Raw genomic sequence first — 21,853 nt, forward strand, 5'->3', positions numbered from 1 at the left:
GTCCTCCCAGAGTCAGACGGCCATTGGGAAGGAGGGCCTCGTTTTTCTCACGACAGGTTTCCTGTGACACCAGCTTTGTCCCCGCCCCCATCGATGGCTTCAGGGACCGAGTGCAGGTCGCAGGCGTCTCATGATTTAGTGTCTTGGTCAGAGGTATTGGAAGTTCTGCTGTGATGTTTTATCATCCTTTCTGGGAGCATAAAATGTGGGGACTTGGACAGATGTGCTTTGAAACCCCCACAGATGTACAGTGTCAAGTTACATTGTCCTCTTTTTCAACTTTGGGATTCAGCTCATAGTCTCTGGCATGTGTTTTCATAAATCCGTATTCCTTTAATACAGGAAAAACTAGGGCCCCCAGCCCCTGGAGTTTCTCTCTTTGAACATTTGAAAGTGACTTTGACATTCTGAGCATCAGTGGGAATTGAACAAAGGCCACGAGTTTTCTGCACGTTTAGTCCCAGGTTAAGTGCCCTTTAATCAGCAGAGATTCCCGGGGCTGCTCAGTGTGCCTTCCGGGGAACAGGACATGATATTCAGGACAGGCAGACATCCCCAAAGTGGATCACGTGTTAGCATTTTGTGCTGACAGGAATCTGAACATTTATCCCTCCTGCGTCGTCTTATCTCCTCACCCATCCTGCTCATCACTACGTACTGGTCACCTGTTTTATGTGGGACATAATCCTTTAAAATTGCATAGGAGTGGCTCATTAACTACCTACTAATTGATACGGCTCATTGGTTACTCTGCTCCTTCTGATCTCTGTCAAAACGCATTCTGTGAAGGATGCCTTCCTGCTTCCATGAAGATCCCTTTGGAATACATTTAAAAAAAATACCAATTTGATGGGATTCCTGAGCCTTAACTCCAGAAAATATACTTAGAAAATTTTTAAAGAACATTTTTTGTAAATAGATACCTACATTCCACTGCAAATGTTTAAGTCTGTAAATATTCTTAAATAAAGACCAGCGATATTGGGCCTTGCCATAAGTGGGCACCTGACATTTTAACCCATTGCATCGGTGACAGGTGGCATTCACTGTCGTGTCCACGATGTGAACTTGTGTTCTGTAGTTTGGAAAGTTTTGAGATATCCAGAAACATTTGTACACCTTCCAGATGTTGAGCTCACTCTACCCAAAGTCATCAGTGCAAATAAATGTAAAATGGAGTTTCTCTCAAGTTGTGTTGAATCCCCTTGGGGTGTAGTCTGGTCTCGCTCTGCAGAGGCTTTAGCATGTCAGTCTGAAGGGCATGGAGCCCCGCTCCCACCTGCCACTGATGCCCTCCATGCAGCCTGGTTTGGGAAGAGGCGGGCCTCCCTGTGCCAGGGCATCTGGGCACACCCAGGCTGCCTGTCTTGCGGGAGCACTGCAGGCGGGAACTCCAGGGGCAGAGAGTTTAGGGTCCCCGTCCCGGGCATCCCTCCGGGGAAAGGTGGGGATGAGTGGCCTCACTTACCCTTCCTTCTCATGCCTCTGAAGGGAAACTTCAGTTGTCAAGCCTTTTGGACTGTAACAGTGGACCTTAAGAGAGAGAGTCATTAGGGACCGTTCTGGATCCGTCTGAAGTCGACCTATAGCCCGGACATTTCTGGGGCAGCCACAGGATCCCCCGGGCAAAGTAAGCCATTTTCAGGCCCAGCCTCGTGTGACCACGGGCTGCCTCTCAGCGTCTCTGGGTCTCCTTGCCTTACGTCCCCGGGACCCCTAACCGTGACTGCATTTAGAGAGTTCCCTGAGAGTCGTGGGAAGCCTCGTGCTAGTACAGAGCAGGTATTTCTTGGTGTTTGGTATAACTGGTTACCCTCTGTTAACGAGTAACTGCGTAGTTACAGGCAGCTAGATTTTATTTCTCCTGACGATCTACTGAGTTAATCAACTGAAGAAACCAACCCCACCCCAGATACCATCCTTTTGCCCTTAAATCTGGCCCACTGTCGAGAGCGTTGTGGGGAGCAGCCCGTTGTTTCCCGAGGACCCGCGCACCCTGCGCGCGGGGCCACAGTGCCTTGGGTGTGCTACTGTGTCTCGTTCTGTCCTGATGAGAAATGGTAACGTCACGTTTTACATTCTGATCCTCCAGGGGGAAAGCCACTCCGCTTCTGCTTTTCTGAAGAGGTGGCATCGACTGTGCTCTCCAATGGAGACCAGAGTCACGCGCCTGGGAGTAACGTGTCGGCCGCAGGCCCCGGGGAGCCCAGAGCGGGGAGCGCAGCTTCCGTGTCCGTGCTCGAAAACAGGAGCCGAGATGCTTCCAAGAGAGCAGAGCCGCCCAGGTTTTCCGTGGACATCAAGACGCCTGCATTTCACCCGAAGCAGGAGGTCTCCATCTCCAGGGACACCGCAGACTTCCCTTCACATTCGCTTCAGACTTTTCCGGAAGGAGCAGGCCTGCAGCTCTTGTCCGCGAGCCCGGCTCACCCCCTGAAGGAGAAGCTATCTGATTTGCACACGAGGGAGCACGCTGTGGGGGGAAGGAAGGTGCCGGCCCCAGACCTGGTCCCGCTGGACCTCAGCGAGCGGTCGAGCCGGGATGACCCCAGCCACAAGGAACTGGCCTCGTCCCTGCAGGCTGCACTGGCCGTTCACCCCTGTCCTTACTGCAGCCACAAGACGTACTACCCCGAGGTCCTGTGGATGCACAAGCGGATCTGGCACAGGGTCAGCTGCAACTCCATGGCCCCCCAGTGGATTCAGCCCAACGGTTACAAAAGCATCAGAAACAACTTGGTTTTCCTTGCCCGGAGCGGACGCACGGGCCCCCCGCCTGCCCTCGGGGGCAAAGAGTGCCAGCCTCTGCCCATCGCTCGGTTCACGCGCACTCAGGTGCCGGGAGGGGCGCCGGGGCCCAAAGGCAGCCCCTCGCCCCTGGGCGTGACCCCGAAAGCCACTAGCGTGCCGAAGAGCAAGGAGGGCCATTCCGGAGGCCCCTGTGCGCTTTGGGTGGCCGGCCCCGACGGGCCCCGGCAGACCAAACCCGGCCACGGCCCTGAGCCGCACGGCGGCCCCACGCAGCTGCCCCTGCCGAAGCCCAGGCAGGAGGCCAGCCCCAGACCGGGGCCCGCGGCGGGCGGCGGTGGCTTCAGCCGAAGTGCCACCCCCACGCCCTCCGTCATTGCCCGGGCAGGCACCCAGCCCCCGACCAGTAACAGGCCAGGGGACAAGTACGTCACGCCTCCGGCGGGGGCCAGCCTCGGCCCCCCAAATAAGCACAGTGCCCCGGACCCCCTAAAAGCCAAATTCAGCCCCCAGCCTCAGGGTCAGCCACAGGTGAAAGGCGACGGGGGCCCCCCTCTACCTCCCCGCGAGCCCCCCTCCAAGGCTGGCCCCGAGCTGCGGCCGCTGGCTAGCTGTGGAGCGGGCCCCAGGGGGCACGCAGCCCTGCAGGCCCAGCCCGCCCTGCACGCCAGCAAGCCCGCGTCTGACGGCCACGAGAAGCGGCTGGACATCCTCAATATCTTCAAGACGTACATTCCAAAGGACTTTGCTTCTCTCTACCAGAGCTGGGGTGCCAACGGTCCTGCACTAGAGCACAGAGGTAAGACGAGCGGGCCCCTCCCTGCCCGCCCACGTGAGTGCGGGCGTGATCGTCCTTGGCGGGCCGCACGGAGGAGCCTCTCCTCCGGGGGTCGGGCGGCTGCCTGGCCCATGGCTGTGCGTCCGAACGCAGAACAGAGAGGGTGGGGCAGATGCACCCCTCTCCGGCCCCCACAGCTCTGCCTTCTAGGGCGCAGGTGCCTGGTGCCGGGGGCATGAAGCTGCCGGCCCTGCGGGGGCTTCCCTCCTGGTGATGTTAATTCAGACATTGCTGAAATTTGACAGGAGCAGGCAGCCTTGATGCCTCTCATGTCCTTTGTCTTTTTGTTTTTATTTTTTATTTTTTAAGGAAGCTCTTTGCCCAGCATGGGACTTGAACTCGTGACCCCGTGATCAGGCTCTACCGACTGAGCCAGCCGGGTGCCTCTTCCTTTGTCATTTTAAACATAGAATCAGTAGATGTTCATTGTCCCTTTTCTCTCAAAAGGCAGGAATGGTTATTTGAAGTGACTGTTTTATTTTTGTACATATGTAATTTAAAAATACATAGTTCACTGGCATTAGTAAGCAAACCGTGCAGAGTATGAATGTACCATACAAAGTTGGGGACTGGCTGGTGCCAAATTCCAGAAAAGATAGCCTTTAGTGGCCATTTTCCTTTCCTGCCAGTGTCTGGGTATTGACGCCTCGTCGTGAGCATGATGAGGAACTGCCAGGGACGGCACACGCCGGGTAGGATGCCCTCGTCCTTGAGCGTGAATCGTGGGTAGCTCTCCCTTAAGAGAACATTAGGAGATCTAAGGATTTGCTATTAACCAAAACCAGGCATATGAAAACCCCGACGGAGCTGTGTCTCTCTGTTCATTACCCTTCTTTGAACGGAATTGTTCATCATGCCCCTGTCATTAAAGTAAGTTACCATCAAAAATGACCTTTGAGATCCGGCCCCTCACATTCCAGCAAGTTGAAGCACTTTGGGGAACACAGGTCAAGGTTTGGTGGAAGTGGGTGAACAGTGTGTGAGATGTGCGGTGGCCGGGGGTGCCTGGCGAGAAGGCAGGTGTCTCCCTGAGTTCCCCGCTGCCTCTGGGGACTTGGGCACCTGCCCGGATCCACGGGCACGCTGGGGCCGTCCTGGCACGGTGAGCGGCACCTTTGGCTCATGAGGAAACACTAAGGTGTTTTTCGACTAGGAAAACACTCGGGGGTGCCACGGCCTTGGAGGTTTTGCCAGTGGGGTCCTTATTCAAGGTTGGCGTCTTTTTCTCCTCACTCAGAGCCAGGGCTTCTTGTGAACTTTCTAGAAGGAAGCAGAGGCGCGGATGCCGGAGGTCGTTGAGACACACCGTTTGCCGAGGTGCTTGCATGGCACAGCGAGCACCCTTGTGTCTGCGACTCCCATCCCTTTGGGCACAGGTGCTCCATGCCGGGGTGGAGCTGGGCACGCGCCCCTCGCAGGTGGCAGAACCCAGCTGGTGCGTGGCTTCGCGTTTTTGCATTTTCAGATTTCAGTTACGTTACGTGAGCTTTGCACCGTCTCAGGGACGTTCTCCAATCACGCAGATTATTTGCTGTGAAACGGAAAAACGATCTATCGGCTGACCTTTAGACCTGATGGCAGATCCATCTCTTTAGGTTTGGGTTGTCTTGGCTGCAAAAGCCGAGACGTTGTAGGCGCCCAATGGGCGAGTTTCAGTGGGTGCCCATGTTCCCGGCGGCCGTGACCCTCTCTGTCTGCTCCTTCCGGTGACCGCGGCCTCGGGCGCCCTGAGCTAGGGGCTCCCCTCGCTGTGTCAGTGGCTTCTGCCCAGCGCCCAGACCTGGGGCGCGTCACGCAGAGCGCACCGGCCGGTTCCCGCCTGTGAGTGGCTTTTCCTTCGTGCTGCCGTAGGTCGGTGCTGTCTTTGCTTTTCCCCCCCAAAAAGGAGAAGTGAATCTCAAGGTAAGGTTTTGAGAATTTCAGATGACAGATTAGAAGTGCACGGTAGCCTGAAATGTTGTCCTTTTCCTTAAAAATTTTAAATGGTCTCAGGGTTTTGTGTGTGTGTTTTTAAGAGAGGTTACATATTTTTCTTTTTTTTTTTTTTTTTTTATTTATTTGAGAGAGAGAGAATGAGAGACAGAGAGCATGAGAGGGAGGAGGGTCAGAGGGAGAAGCAGACTCCCTGCTGAGGAGGGAGCCCTATGCCGGACTCGATCCAGGGACTCCAGGATCATGACCTGAGCCGAAGGCAGTCGCTCAACCAACTGAGCCACCCAGGCGCCCCCATATTTTTCTTTTAAATGTGAGAAATGCTAAATCGTCCGTAATGCATGTGTTCTCCTCTTGGGTTATTGGCTCTGCCCGTGTATACACTGGAATACAGCTAGGTGTATTTAAGGGTGTTTAGGCTGTTTAAGTTCGTGCATACTTGGGTTTCTTAAGGGGAGTGTTCTAAACTTTTCGGCTGTGATACACTATTAAGTGCATTTCTAGAAACCATGGTTTCCCGGGTTTAGGGAAGAAGGGATCAGTTTGTCTAGGTCCCTCGGCTGGTGTCCGTGTGGTGGTCGCATGGTTGGATGGGATGCTCCCCTGCATGGCCCTTCCCTCTGCGGCCCCCCCTTGAGCTCTGGTCTTGACTTTGGGGCCAGGCCTGGGCTCTCTCGCAGGAAGGTCTGTTGACTCTCCGAACGCCTTGGCTGGTCTGCGCCCTGCTCACGTGTCCCATCTGTAGCCACCGGGCCCTTGCCAGTTCCTTTCTCCTTCTTGGAATGTTTACTTACGGCTCTTCAAGTGTTGTAGTGGAAGGAAATCCAGCAGGTTTGGGGCCTGAGTGTCTGAGAGGTGAGTGGAGTATTAATGTTTCCTGTTGTAGAGGCTCTGCTTCCACTTTTGCAGCCTGGGAAGTATGAGCAGCTCCCCAAGTCGTTGCCACTGACACATTTCTGAATGTGCCGGTGACTCAGATTCCTGAGGTTTTTGTCTTCCACTGGCTGCCGTGCATCCATAGCCTTTGTGTACCCCACAGTTGATGTTTGCGTCACGAATCTAGGAAGTTAAGTTCATCTCTAGTCCGGGTTGTGTTTTTGGCCTGTCTTACTCTACGAGTCTGTCCATGCTGTTCGGCTCTCATTCTGTGGTCTGATGCATTGGCTGTGGGCCTCCTCTCTGGGGGTGTCCCCTGCGGAGTAAAGGTCTCAACTCCTCCACACAGGCCTCGGGGGAACGTGCTGCCCAGCATCAGCTTGCAGTGGGGGAGGCAGAAGTCTGCACAAGAGAATCTTCCAAGAAGAGTAGCCATCTGTTTACATGAGGAACATTTGCGGGGGGCCATGTGACTCTGATTTCAGGGCCTGTGATTGTTCACACAGAAGCCCTGGTTTCTGGAGGTGCCTCTGAGGCATCGGGTCTTTCCCAACGTGAGGGCGGAGAATTCTCAGAGGTCTTTTCCCCACGTGTGTTTTGACGGATTGATGTTGGTGTGGAAGCCTGCCAAGAGAGAAAGGATGTTCTGGGGCGTGACCACCGTCTCTTGCTGGAGGGACTCAGACTACAGCCCTTAAAGCCCTGGGGTTTCTCTGCATGGCTGGTGAGTCTGGAAACTTCTATCCATAGAATAGGACTGTCCTGTTGATGGAATAGTAATAAAATAACACATTACGTATGTTTTCAGACTTTGTGTTCAGCCTATGTTAGGTGAGAATATGGATTTTAGAATAAAAACTTGAAGATGATAGGAGGAGATTATTCTAGATAGAATAAGACATAAGGTCTCTGTTGTTGGGACTTGACAAAGTCACTTCTACCAAGGACACACTGATTGTGATGATGATGAGGGGTGCGTGCTTCCTTTGCTTGGTTCTGTGTGGAGTCCTGCAGAAGGTGTCCAGGCTCCTTTCCCCCTTGCAGATGGCATGTATGTTGCAGCGTGATCGGGTTAAATTAACGTCGCAGGGCTCAGGAGCAGAGTCTGCGCCTGCCTCTGGAAGGCTCTCCCCTGCCTTTCACTCGGCCTCCTTTCCCACACAACTCTAGTTTCTAGGTCAGAGTGTTAGAGCTCTTTGCTCACCAGGCAGTCTTCAATTCAAATGAAGTTTATAATCTTTTTGATTAGCTCAGAATTTTGGAGGAGCTTGGGCACAATTATTGACCATGAAGGGCAAGGATCTTTTCTTAAAAAGTAGAGAGAAAATGATATGGCAAAACACACGGGAGACAGTGTGTGTGTGTGTGTGTGTGTGTGTGTGTGTGTATGCGTGCACGCTGATGCATCCTTAATTCGAGGAAATACAGTCGGCTGAGCAGAAGTGCTGGGTTTTTCTGTGCCACTTGGATGGGAGATGGGCAGCTGATAGAGTTCCTTACAAAAAAGTCCTGAAACGATGTAGTGTGGGAGGACGCAAACCCCATGCTGCTTCTCATGATCCTTAGCAGGTATCCGGTGTAGGCATCGTTAGAATCCACATGGGCGAGCCGTCCCCTTACACCCAGGAGAATCCGCACGACCAAAGTGATCGCCAGGGAAGGTTCTCGTAGGATGAGACTGGGTTGTTTCTCTAAGACCCATGTTCAAGGCTTGCCCCGTGAGAAATGGGACAAGGTCTGCCTTAACAGCGCACACGTTTTTGAGGATTATGTCCATAACGTCTGCAGTGCAGAAGCGATTCCATGTTCTTTTGATCTGTGGATGCACTCTGAATTCAGACAAGAATTTGGTTTCAGCTGATTTAATGGAGACCATTTGTCATCCTTTCCATTTGCCTTTTACATTCAAATATCAGATGTTAGGGGCAGACACACTCAGCTCCGTGAGCATGATTTAAAAAAATGTGTTACTCCGGGCAGAACTTTTTCTGGTTGGTTTTTTTGTGTTGTGTTTCCGTCGAGTTACCGTTGAGCCCAGCAGCGAGAATGGGGCTCAGGGGGAGGCCCTCTGTGGGGCCGCTCCCCTGACGTGAGCATTGGCCTTTCTTCAGAGGGACGCAGGTGAGGGCCGTCTGCACCCCCGTTCTCACAGAAGGGAACATGGGACCAGGGCCTATGCCCAGCCCGATTCCCAGGTGTCCCGTCTGGGCCCCGGAGGGCATGCGGGCACACAGGTAAGGGGCCAGGCGGGCGGTGTCAGTGGCGTAGTGGGGACAGGTGGCCAGACTGCAGCGTCCCCGTCCCTGCCCCTGGCTGTGTTCGCGGTACCACCCCGATCTCCAGGCAGTGGATGGTGGGAGGGCGTCCAGTTGCCCTGAGGCCCCGCACCGCCCTGGGGCCGCGGTATGGGTTTCAGGTCCCGTGGTTTGTCCCTCGCCATCCTGCGTACACCGGCTGTCGGCAGAGCCTGGGGGACGGCTGCTAGTCGTGTCCCATCACACCGTTAGACAGACTAATGATGTTTTCCTCTCGCCCCCACCCCTGCCACCGCCCCACCTGCACACCACCCACGGCCACCGCCGCCCAGGGACGCTCCGGACGCAGGCCCGCCAAGGAGACTTCATCTGCGTGGAGTGTGGGAAGCGTTTCCACCAGTCCAGCCGCCTCAGGGCCCACACGCGGGCCCACACAGGTACCCCGCCCGCCACTGGGCCTGGGCCAGCCGCGGACCCTGGGGGGGCACCTGGGAGCCCAGCCACCTCGGCCTTGGCTGCATCCCCAGCCACTGGCACGCGAGCCCCCGGCCTGGGAGGCCTCACGCACCAGACTCTCCCACCCGGCCCCCAGAATGGTCTTTCCTTCACATCCGAGCACCGTGTGGTTTAAGTTGAGATAAGCCTGTTTGCAAAGGTCCCATTAAGAGAGTCGAGGCCTCAGCAATGACTATGTTAATGCGTCCCTCTGCCCCCAGCACGCACCTAAGTCACCAAGCCCCCGTCAGCGTGACGCGCGGCGCGGGGTCTCTCCTCCTGGCGCTGTGCACCCTGTAGTCTGTGTGCCCCTGCGCTGGTCAGTGCCAGTGGCAGGAGCCCTGGGCCTGTGTGTGCCGAGCTTGCCCGCGACTGTGGGGGCCGAGAGCCGTGCGTGGGGACCCCGCGGCCTGCGGGAGGAGGGCGCCGGAGGGCTCTGTGTGGGAGTGTGGAGGATGCGGGCAGCAAGCCAATGTGATGCAGACGACAGAGGCCAAATGGTAAGTAAGGCAGGAGGAGGGCCCCCCTCCACAGACACTGATAATTAGCGTTGTCAGTGACGGCTTCCTCCAGCAGCGAGGTCTGCATTAGAGAGCCGTGGCCCAGGCAGCTCCATCCCGTCTCTGAAGGCGAGTGTTGAAGCAAATTGGTCTTTCCGGCCCCAGGCTAGGGCAAGTGCTTTATCTGTAAGGGCCTCGCTTCCTGCGCCAGACGAAGCTGGTGCGCTCCTGTTCCCACCGTGGCCTTGGAGTCTAATGACCCCTGGGGCGCTGAAGCCCACGTCACCTCCGCAGATGCCCCCAAACAAGTAGGTCTTCTGGTTAACTGGATATCGGGTTTTAATGTGGTTGCTGGGAAGAGGCGTGCCCTGATGCTCAGCACGAAAGCACCCAGTGGTTTTTCTTTTTGCCAGAAGTGTCAGCCACTGCGTTGCTTTGATGTAGACCCAGCCCTTCAGGACAGTCTGGGGGCAATCGGCAAACCCCGACGGCCGTCGCGGCCCTGAGTTACGAGGACGTGGCAGGTGCACGCAGCTGCTGTTGGTCCTGCTGGGGGCGAGGCGGCTGAGAGTCCTGCTTTTCTACCCAAGGTGTCTTTGCACAAGCTTGTTCGAGAACCAGTTTCGCCAGCTTCTTCTGTAGCATGGCGTGTTGGCATTCCTCCGTGAGAAGCGCCGGGCAGTGTGTGGTGCTCCACGGCTGTGTCCGCTCCTCGATCTGGTTCCCTGCCTGACACCCTCAGCCGGCACAGTCGCCGTGCATGGGTACTTGTGTGCATGCCTGCCTCACGCGTGTGGCCCGGCACGTGTGGCCTTCACGTGTTCACTGCTGTGTCCACACGACGTGGCTGCGCTCTTGCACACGCTGATGGAGGGATTCGGTGTGAGCTCCTCAGTCGCGAGGCACACGCCGTCCCCAGTGGCCTCGCCAGTTGTCCTGGGCTAAGAGCTCTCCCCGCTTCTGTCCCCTCACAGATTGGCACTCCGCCCCCCCTCCCAAGGGCATTTTCCGTTGACATTCTGGCTTTCTGATGGGATTCCATAGCTGCACGCTCTCCCCTTTATAGAGGAAGAGGCATCTCTTTGCCTCCAGAGCAAGCATCCAGGCCCCGTGGCTGGGTCAGCACAAGCTCGTGGGTCCTGTCCCGATCAACGTAACCATCCGCGGGACTCTGGGCTGTTGAGGCTGGTGAGGGTGATGGAGGCTCCACGGGAAGCGCAAGAGCCCTCCTGGTCTGTTTCTCTAGAAGAGAAGGTTCACGGTGAAGCCCCAGTGAAACGGCCACTGCCACGCAAGGGTGGACCTTAGCACGGACATGGCCTTCTCAGCGCTTTGTGCTCGTGTTTTATTGCAATTTTAGAATTCCTTTTTGTTGCTAAAAAGGCTTTTCTTCGTATGTCATGGACTAAATGCCTTGTCGTGTGTTACAGTTTTTCAGGAAGTGATTTGTCTCTCTCAATAAAACCGGTAGTTTTAGAATAGAAAGAAGTTACTTCACAATGCCGTGACGGTTTCTGAAATAAGTAACATCTCTCCGAATGTGGAATTAAAAGATCTCCAAACACATGTAACCTCAGCTCGAATTAGGTAGCCCTCTCCTTTTTCACAGAAATAAACCCCCTTGCAAAAAGAGCCCCCATGATGTGTTTGCGGGACGTGGTAACAAGAGGTTGCGCCCTGATCGGAGAACACACGTTGAGATTACAACTGGAGTCAGTGCAACGTGTTTGTGGTGTGTAGGTGACCCGTTAAATCTACCTAAGACATGGCTTTTTGACGAGAGTGTTTGGTGGGGTGGGAAACGCCAGGCAGATCCACAAAGAGCTCCACGAGATTCTTCAGGAACACACGTCGGGTCTGTTTCCTATGCTATGCATTCATTTTACTCGGTCTCTTTAAATTGTTCCTGTCACAGGGAGAAGTAGGTCAACAAGGCACATCACTAAGACTGCATTTTAAGTTATTTCTGTGTCACTTGTAGGTATGCTGGGAATTCATAAGGCTTGATACTCATCCTTGATTATGATCGAGAAACGATGTATTTATATTTTTGTCTTTGTCTCCGTGAACTCAAGTTCTGCAGTTCTGTACTTATTACCACCTGACCTGTGACTTCGCGTTTACAGGGATGCATGTTACGTGCTCTAAGTGGTTGTTCCCTCTTGGTGCAGGGCCCGCAGTGGGTCAGCTGTCTTTCTGTCCAGCCTTGGGACAGCGCTCGCCCAGGCCTGTGACCCTGATGTTGCACTGGATTGATCCGCCCCTCCCACTGTGGCCACTAGTTTGCTTAATTCCACATTTGAGATCGTGGCCCGTGGTAGTACTTTCTGTCCTTTGTTACATTTAAAATAGCTTTTTTTTTTTAAAGATTTTATTTATTAGAGAGAGAGAGCGAGAGCGAGCGGGCCACACAAGCAGGGCAGGAGGGGCAGAGGGAGAGGGAGAAGCAGACCCACCACTGAGCAGGGAGCCCGATGCGGGACTCGATCCCAGGACCCCGGGATCGTGACCTGAGCCGGAGGCACGCTTCACTGACTGAGCCACCCAGGCGCCCCTAAAGTAGCTTTTGTTGATGAATCAGTGAATGTTCCGGTTCTCTAAGAAGATCCCATTTCTTTAGCATACTCTGGAATTTAAGAATCCCCAAGGAGGTATGTCTGCCAAGATAATTGAAAGCCAGTCACAGGTGCAGCTTAAATCTTGGTATTTTTCTTATCTTGTAGTTCCCAATGTTGCTGTGTTAGATTTAGGGTATGACACATATCCATGGAACAATTCTGTGGTTGTTTATCTGGAGTGGGAGTCATGCTACTCACCAGCATGTTCTTCCTCATGTTTTGGTGTGCTTTACTAACATTAAATAATCAGTATTTAAGTCAGATCCTTTTCTTGGGAACTTTAGAAGCTTCAGATCATGGGCTTTTTTTTTTTTTTAATCATATAACATCTTATATTCATGCAGAAATTATTTGATGTGATACTTAAAGTTAATGGACTTTACAGATATTCTTAATGGAAATTCAGTTTTATATTTTTTTTAAAGATTTTTTTAAATGTATTTATTTATTCATGAGAGACAGAGAGAGAGAGAAGCAGAGGGAGAAGCAGGCTCCCCGCAGAGCAGGGAGCCCGATGCGGGACTCGATCCCAGGACCCCGGGATCATGACCTGAGCCGAAGGCAGCTGCTTAACCGTCTGAGCCACCCAGGCACCCGGAAATTCCGTTTTAAAATAAACATTGATTCAGTCATTAATAGTATTTGTTGAGCACCTACCATGTGCCAGGCTCTGTAATTCTAGGGAGACAAGCAGAGTACTGGGTATTTATTTTTCCCGCTCTGCTGTTTCTTTAGGTCCAGGGGGCGGTTCAGACAAGGAAACAGAGCAGAACAGCAGAGCGGTGATGGTCCAGGTGGCCATACGGTGAGGGTCCTGGGACCTGGACGTGGGCATTTAGGAGACCAGGGGGCCGTTGTGGGGGCCGGCATGGTGCTCCCTGCAGGAGCCCACCCAGGGGTGGAAGTCCATGTTCCCGTGGAGGAGGCGCGGAGCAGAGTTCGGCGGCGCTGGGGGATAGAGAGCCTCCTGAGGGCAGCGGAGATCCCTGAGCCGGGGAGGGCATCATCGGTGTCCTGTCTTTAGAAGGAGTGTTGGGTTTGATGATGTAAAGATGGGTTAGGGCGGGTCCAGACAGGTGGCTGAGCACCGCTTTGGCAGTGCTTGGGGTAATCCGCGAGAGACTTGGGGGCCCAGGTTAGGGTGGGGCTGGCGGAGAGCAGGTGTTTGGGCACAGGAGGTGGGGTGTGAGGGAGGGGAGGAGATTGAGTTGACCCCAGTTTTGGCTGCAAGCACCAGCTCTCAGGAGGAGGCCTGCCCTGAGCCCGGAACTTGGCAGGACGAGCAGGGCAAACATGGGTTCCTGGTCCCATCTGAGCTGCGTTTGGGGGTGCCTCCTGGGGATCCAACTAGGAGTGTCCCAACAGGAAAGTGAATATGTGGGTTTGAAGTGGAGAAGAACAGGAGGTGACGTGTGTTTAATAGCTTCCAACATGGAAATTCAGTCGCACTGAGCGAATTCTACTTTCGGAGAACTAAGTGATATAAACTGTTGAGATCTTGCGGTCCTGAGTAGAGGCTCTGATCTGACTGCCCCCCACCCCCGGGCATGTGGCTTCACGCAGGCTCCCAGGTCTGTGGACTCCGCGCACGACCGCTGTCCGTCGTGACCGCAGGGGACTCGGGCGCGCACATACGCGGACTGAGCTGGGGAACCGGCCCTGACGGCCGTTCTCTTTCCTCGGCCTCTCCCGGCTTGGTCAGAACCCGGCAGCGTGCTTGCAGAGGCTCTCGTTTGACGGACGAGTTGTTCCTTAGAGGGAGGATGTGTCGTTTGAGAAGAGTATTGTCGCCGAGACACCGGCCCCAGGTGGCCGCTCTGGGCGCGCCAGGCCTCAAGCAGCCAGGCAGGCGCCGGGCCCCGCCTGCAGCCGCACTGCAGCCGCCCTCGCTTTGCTGGAGTGGTACCCGGGTTCTCTGTGCCAGCGGAGTCGGACAGGTCACGATGTCCTGGGGCTCTGAGTGAAACAGGCCATCAGGCGCGGCGTCCGGGTCCACGAGACAAAATGGGTCTGACTCCGTTGGGTCAGAATGAACAGAAACTTTGAGCAGAAGTGAAATGATTCTCTCTCGATGTGTTTTTTGGCAGCACTCTCTTGTCCGTGCGTACACTGGTCAGCGGGCATTCCTCCCACAGGTGGAGTGGACAGGATCGCTGAACCCTTGCAAGTTATGGATGTGGATTCAGTAGTAGAGCTTCTAGAAGGAGGCTCATGGCCACCGTGTCTGTTCGGCAGGCATTTACTCTCGCAGGGCTTGGGTGCTGGAGGGGAGGGTCCGTCCTCACGAGTGAGGTATGACCACGCTGTGGGCGCATCGTCCCCACCCTCAGGAATAAAGGCCCCGCTGTTTGTGCTTCTTGTAATATGCACTGAATTCCAATCATGAGGGTAGCTAATATTTAAAGCAAAATTCTAAATGAGAGGAGGGCTTCATGCATATTGTCATTTCAAGATGCTTTGTCATAGATTTAGCATGACTGAGTAAATGTTTAATTTCTAGTAATCACCAGTATTCATCATTAGAAAGAATATTTTTTAAAAATAATAGGTTGAGGTATGGGTATCATTGTCCTATGGATGTTAGGGGGGAAAAACTAGGAGGTTTTTTGTGTGTGTGTTGTGAAGAAATTGTTTTTTTCTGTTATGTGGTTAAACATTAGAAATTAAAATAATATTTAGAACCAAGAAAAATGAACCCTCTCTCCCTGCAACCCCCTAGTTTTTGGATTTAAAAGACCAGACTGACTTTTGCTGAAATAGGAAATCTGGTGTTTCCAGTGTGTTTAGACTCCTTGCCAAAATTTAAAGACTATGATTGATAGTTTATTTCTTATTATTCTAAATGTTATTTTAAAATAGTTAAGCCAGAGAAATAATTCCATTAATCAAAATAAGGGGAAATGAGAAAATAAATGGGACCCTAATCTGTCCCCTGTTTAGCTGTGGATATTATAATGCAGATGATGGAGAAATCACATAGCGGGCGTACTTGAATACATGTACAGTCAGATTTCGTATCATCGTTAGATTCTTAGCATCACAGATCAGATTTCAAAACCCAGCTCGGGTGTCTAAACGGCTTTCATATTCACAAAACCAAACAAACATCTTAAAACACATTATCCATTTTTCTCTTAAGTCAAACGTACTGTGAACAGGTTGAGTGATTCGTGTAGAGTGACACGCGGTCACGTGAGCCGCCACTCACCCGTGGATCAGCGAGGAGAGGTCGTGGTCAGGAAGGGGCTGCGTGCAGTATTGTTAGGCAGTGAGTGCCACGTACGTGTGCCAGATGCTAGTCATGTACCCCTCCGTCTGAAGGCTGAGAGGTCCGTGTGTGTCCTGGGAGGGGTTTATGTCATCGGCCCCCGACACGTGAGTACCTGTGCATCCCCTTACCTTATAAAGACAAAAGGGAAAAAAGTAGACCTCACGAAGTTCCAGAAGTCCATATCCATTTCTGGAACATTGAAATGCATTAAGGAAGATAATTATTTCTTTCAGCATTACTGAAAAGCCCACAATTCACACAGCAGCCAAAAAAAAAAAAAAAAAAAAAAAACCAAATTTTCCAGAAACGTGTTTCTTTTTCTTTTTCTTTTTTTTTAAAGATTTTATTTATTTGAGAGAGAGAGAATGAGAGAGAGCAAGCACATGAGAGGGGAGAGGGTGAGAGGGAGAAGCAGACTCCCCGCCGAGCAGGGAGCCCGATGCGGGACTCGATCCAGGGACTCCAGGATCATGACCTGAGCCGAAGGCAGTCGCTTAACCAACTGAGCCACCCAGGCACCCCAGAAACGTGTTTCTCTGAGTACTCTGTCTTGTAGGAGGGAGAAAGCAACCTGCGTGTGCTCAAAATACTGTGTGCACTTAAGTATTTCTGGAACTCCTTTCTTCCGTGACTACATTTCCCCTTTGCCTGATTTCTCAGATGAATTTCTTTCATTTCCTAAAAAGCCTGTAGGACAGCTGTATTGAGTAATAAAATGTGGTCCCAATGAATCAGTAAGTCAGAATGACTTCCTTAGAGAACAAGATGCTATTTGAACATATCCCTTCGATTTTAAAGCATATTTTTGCATCTCTGTGTCTAGATTTATGGACTAAATTTAACAACCTGGTTATTAGGGTTACCAGATTTTGCAGTCCTTCTGAAACATTTTTAAAACTTTCTGAGCTTTGCAATTTAAAACTTCTGTCCTTTGTGGAGGAGGCCTGTCCTCCTGTTACCTCTCTATTGGTGTTTTTTTTTTTATCTGCCCCGTGCAAGTTTGTGTATCCTGGTCCCAAGGAAGAGAGGTCCAGGTGACTGTTGGGGGTGCAGTCCGAGTTGTGTGTACAGAATCCACACTGTTTAGAATCGCCTGCAAGTTTGTTTGCTACGTACAGTTACTTTGTAGAGACTTCCAAGGCCATTCATGTAACAACTAACAATAACTCTCATTTTTCTCTTGGCAAGCACAAAGGCCATTTTCCTTCCTCGAATGTATCTAGGAGCAGTTCTGAAAGCACCCTGTTGATGAATGTCTCCGTGGTGTGATGTCGTGGTGCAAAAGATGTAAAACCTCGCTCTCAGCTTACTGCAGGAAATTCACCATCTACTTGATGTCAGATAAACTTCTGCTTGTTCCACTGTGCCCGCCATCAACCCCCCCCCCCAGAATTTTTGTCGAGTATCTTACTGGGCCTCCTTCAGTGCTGATTACTGGATGTCCTGAATGTAGGGCTAGTTTTAAATAGGAGCTTTCTGAAACTATTAGCTAAAAAGAAGCACTTAATTCATGATGTCAACCAGACCCCCCACCCCTGATTTCTAGGGTTCCTAGAGGCATAGCTGGAAACCAGTTAGAATTGTACGAGGGCTGTAGTTTCTGTATGCATGTTAATTTCAAGCGATGGGTCTCACTTCATCAAGACTTTAGCTGAAGGTTAATGCAGTTTAGTAAGATTAATCTTGCCCTGTTGTTTTTGTCCTCAGATCGTAAACTCCATTGTTCAAATAGTGATGCTTCAGATGTCATTTGAGAGCCTTCTCTAAAAGCTACAGGCTCACATTTATCCCCATTTTTATCTTGCAGTGCACTTGACTTTAGAATACCCCTTCTGTTTTTCGAACATGGTAATTATTTATGGAAATTGGTAAAAGCACTCTCGATTGTGACAGACCTATGTGAGAGCTGTCCTTTTCTTATTGTGTTTGTATGACCCCCAAATTCAGCCTTGTTTTGAAACTATCATTCACCTGTAAATCTGCTTTGTACTACAAAAGTCTGCTTTTTTGGGAACCCTCCCCCAATTCCATCTTGCCACCCTTTGACCTTCAGAGCCGGTTCAGACACTATTATTTGCCATTCTTGTGTGTGAAACAAGAGAAGTCTAAGAATCCTCTCTGAATCTCCGGAAATGATTGTCTAAGGCTGCCTCGTAAGGCAGGAAGGCCCATTTAAAATCTCTCCTGCTCGAGCACAGTGACCACTGAAGTCAGGGGTCTTCACCGGCCTGATGGGGTTGCTGCCTGAAGGTCATTGTTTGTGTTCGTGGGTGTTGATAAGGAAATTAATAGGAAAAAGGCACTTGGACTCCAAAAGGCAGAAATGAGCTTTTCTGTTGTCTGCTTTTTCTCATCCAGGGGAGAGACCGTTCTAACCCAGATACCGTCCTGACAGTGCCTCTCAGAAAGGGAACCTAGAGACTCACTTCCGGCGTACCCCGGTGCCCCACGACAGCCGTGCGCAGCCCCCTCGTGGACGTCCCAGCAGTGACCCCAGCCACCCCGTGGAAGAGCTGCAGGACTCCCGACCGGACACCTCCGATCCTGGCGCCCATGCTGGAGTGGAGACTGAAGGGAGATGCTTCTCCTCCTTGTGAAACGTTTCAGAATAAATGAAGGTGGTCTACTCTAGAATCCCATGTAGATATTCTCTATGCATCTATGTGCTCATCCACCATAGTCCCCTATTTTCTTACAATAAACAGTGGTGTTGGCAGGCACAGGAGAGCACAGGCATCTGTGTTGTTCGAGACACGTTTGAGACACTGGAGAGAGACTCTTGTGCGTGTCCGAGAGCCTGAAGAGCCGAGCGCCGTGCGGGAGCCGCCGACGCTCCGGAGGACTGTCGGGTAATGTCAGGACACGCGGTGGTGGAGCTGAGGTTGGCAGAGTATTAATACCACAGCCTCTCGGTGTCCTAGGGGGTCTTTAAGATAGTCCGTACGAGAGCGGAAGGAGGTAGCGTCGGGCACTGTGGAAAGCAGGCTCGCTGGCGCGGGGCCGCGGCAGGTCCTAACTGTCTGGGGTGGCCTTCGGGGGCCGTGGGCATTTCCCGTCTGCTCTTTCCGTCCTTCCCATCATCTGTGCTCAGCGAGCCCACAGAGGAAACACGTCTATGGGAGTGCTTATATTCTGTTTCGGAAAAGAGCTAGTTGAACACTAAGACAAGCAGGCTTCTTTGTTTATTCTCAGGACCTTTTTGTAACAGGGCTACATTCTGCAAACTGCTCACCAAGGAAGACTGCCCGTAAATTCTCTAGCCACCGAACCCTCCTGGTCTAGACCCATTTTAGTGATGGCGGGAGAATCCCTGAGCAGGTCTGGGGGCCCTGGTGCTCTGGAACCCTCTGCTCCCCCTCTCCCCCACTTCCATTTGTCCCTCCACCAGCCCAGCAAGTAGATGTCTTTTCTTCTGGGGCCTGGGGACCTCCGCAGGATGAGTACCTTCATTCCCAGAGCGTGGAGGTCCCCAGGCCCCTGGGTGGGGGCGGCTTTATATACCTCTTCCTCAGTCCCGTAAATGCAAGTTTTTGTGGTGGGGGTTAAGGCCCATAACAAAGGATCTTAAACCGTGCAGTGTACGCAGTTAAAATTGTATTCCACAGATATAAATATTTTCTTTTCCTATTACCGTGACACTATGTGTGATGGTAATATTTCTGAGAGTTTCAGATTTTTGCACATATGATTTTATGCATTATCAAAAGTTACTGCTGCCTTGAATGAAAATGTTCTGTGAAATTTTTTGCAAAAGCTTTACTAGGTTTTTTTTAATTGTGAAATTTTGTAAAGGCAGGAAATGGATTAAAACGAGCATGCTAAATATATTTTTCAAAAAAGCAATAATTTTACATGTACAGAAATTATCCTAACCTTTAATACTGGTGAGAGCGACAGTTTACTTAATACAGTAATGGATTAGTGCAGTTTTTTGTAGAAAATGGGCTTCTGATACAAAGATTTGTTTAAACACGTGCGCACGCACACACACACAAACCCTAAAGTGTGGTTTTCCTGTTCTAATGATTTGTTGAATTATTATTATATTATTATTATTGTTAATGTTGTTATTAGTTAATGTTTGGTTCTGGATTCTACTTGTTACTGAATTTAAATTACTTGAGGTTCCGGTTACGTGGCAACACTTGCAAACAATGCGATGTAACTGACCAGCTTCTCCATACATATGGATGTGCACACACGTATGTATACGTATGTGTGTGTATGTGACGTCTTTACTTATTTTTTCCTGATACTCTTACACCAGATATGTACCAGAATGATCTGTTGTGTCGGTGTAATTAGGAATGTCATGCAGATTCTATCGAGCAGCTGTAATTGACTGTTCTGTATCTTGAGCAAAGTTGCAGAGACACATTCCTCTGTTCACCTTAGAAATCAGAATGCCTTTCTGTTGACTTACGTTTGATCATTTTGATAGTTTCCCCAAAGTAATAACTTCCGCATTTCATTTTCTGGGCTGAAAGTGAATAGTGACAGTTCAGGAATGCATAGGGGCTACTGATCTGGTCCTGTCTTTCTCTGTGATCTAGCGATTAAAAGCAGTTCTGTACCCAAAGTGACACGGAGGTGTCGTGTCCATTCTTCCTGTTTCGGAAGCGGCACCCGGGAGCCCCGCCGGCAGTCGGAGCTGCCTGGTGGCAAGAGAGGGGCGCGCTGGGGGTCCCGTGGGCCGAGCGCGCAGCCCGAGTCCGCTTACGGAAGCGTGTGCCGTGCAGAGTGCAGAAGTAGGTTTGCACGTAACTGAGCAGATGGAGGAGGACCCTCCGAGGACGCCACCCTCCAAGACCTGCCGTTCTCGGGCCTGACTGTGGTTTCTTTCTCCCACTGGCCATCAGTATTGTTGGGTTTGTTAATGCGTTGATGTCCGTTTGACCATTGTATTTAATATGATTTGTGTTTTCTTATTTATTTAGCCAATATGTTTTGATTCGCTTTTTTCGAATGATAATTCCCGCACGATCTCTCCTGTAAGTCATCTTCTGACTGTTACAGACTCTTTCTGCTACCTCTACCGACCTGCTGTTTCCTCGTTTCTTAACAGGATTTTTACAGTGTTGGCGTCTAATGTAACTTAGACAATAAAGGGTTTGGTTGTCTACACTGCAGCTTCTCCGGGTATCTCCCCGCCCCGCCTGCGCTCCTGGTGCAGCTCCGTTGGTCTGGCTCTCCTCCTCGCCCTCTCCTCCTCCCGGCTCACGTCTCTTCCTCGTTGTCCAAGTCAAATAACACAGAAATAATAGCTTATAGGAATCTTTCAGGTTATCCACTCATATTCCTTAATTTGAAGAATGAACATTTAAATTCTCTGAAAAATCAGCTGGTAAGCCTCTTCCCTGGGACCCACTCAGCCCTTCTGCCACTTCCCTGCCTGCTTTGGGAGGGTCTCTTGGCGTCTCAGATGGATACATTTCACGTTGGTCAAAACACAGTCCAGATCTTCAAGGCACGTGGATTTTGCCTTTCCAGTTTTGAAAAGTATTAAATGCTTTGAGAGGTCCCTCCGATACGTACTTATTTTTGAAACCAAGAAAGACACTGGTTTCCTGAAATGCACGTGCCCCAGGAAATTGCTCTGGTTAATAATTACGCGTGGCCGCAGGGTCAGGTGAAGATGTGGAGTTTGCCCAGTGTGTCGAGAGCCATCTTCAGACTTGGCCGCTCTGTCACGGGTTATGTAACGTTACAGAAACATCTAGATAAGGGCACAGGCACACAGAGATTGAGTAATTGAGCACTGCTTTAGGATGGATGTAGTGTTGAGTGCAGCAGGTAAGAGGTGCCGTCTCTCTCGGTGCCTCCCAGGGAGCTGCTCGTTCTTCCCCCTGAGAGAGCGAGAACGAGTGAGAGCGCTCATAGCCCATGGGATGAGTGTCCCCTGTGCCCCTGGATCACCAAGGGACTACACGTGTCAGTCTGTGTCCAAAAGACACTGCACCTCCTGGATTCTCGTGGCCAGAGTCCCTTTACCAACACTCCTGCTTTAAAGCAAAATACGATCACTCCCCAAACCCCGAGAGGTTTCAGTGATGTACAAACAAGAGGGACTGTATTTGTCTAACTTTTCCTTCCCACTTTCTAGACAAAGTAGCATATGCTGTTTTACTGCTTTTAACTTTGGTGAGTTCTAAGTGCAGAGCATTTTGTTCACTGAGAAAAAGAAAAATCACCGGCCAGGACTCCCAGCGGTGGTGTAAGTGCATTCCCGGGCCCCCGCACGCCCATGTCATGGGACCGAGGGAAGATGTTCATTCTTCACCAACTTTGCTAATTATACTTCGAGGCAGTAAAATGCAAAA

At 51.4% G+C, this 21,853-nt stretch overlaps 1 protein-coding gene across 4 annotated transcripts in view; it reads left to right on the forward strand.

Annotated features, from left to right (window-relative positions):
* ZNF516 (zinc finger protein 516) overlaps positions 1-19,485 on the forward strand; it is a 101,299-nt gene extending 81,814 nt beyond the window's left edge. Inside the window, exons 2-5 of one of the 4 annotated variants that reach the window (XM_034996137.1) lie at positions 2,093-3,547; positions 8,982-9,081; positions 9,880-9,952; positions 17,892-19,485. In XM_034996137.1, the coding sequence (XP_034852028.1) occupies positions 2,093-3,547; positions 8,982-9,081; positions 9,880-9,952; positions 17,892-17,951 (1,688 nt within the window). In that variant the 3' untranslated portion in view covers positions 17,952-19,485. Of the gene's footprint in view, positions 1-2,092; positions 5,456-8,981; positions 9,087-9,879; positions 9,953-17,891 lie in introns of those variants that run through there. The other 3 variants (XM_034996135.1, XM_034996136.1, XM_034996134.1) reach the window with 3 other exon arrangements.
* Positions 19,486-21,853: the final 2,368 nt, after the last annotated feature.

The sequence above is a fragment of the Mirounga leonina genome, unplaced genomic scaffold (genome assembly GCF_011800145.1).
Source record: "Mirounga leonina isolate KUSES-001 unplaced genomic scaffold, KU_Mleo_1.0 Mir_93, whole genome shotgun sequence".
Lineage (NCBI taxonomy): Eukaryota > Metazoa > Chordata > Mammalia > Carnivora > Phocidae > Mirounga > Mirounga leonina.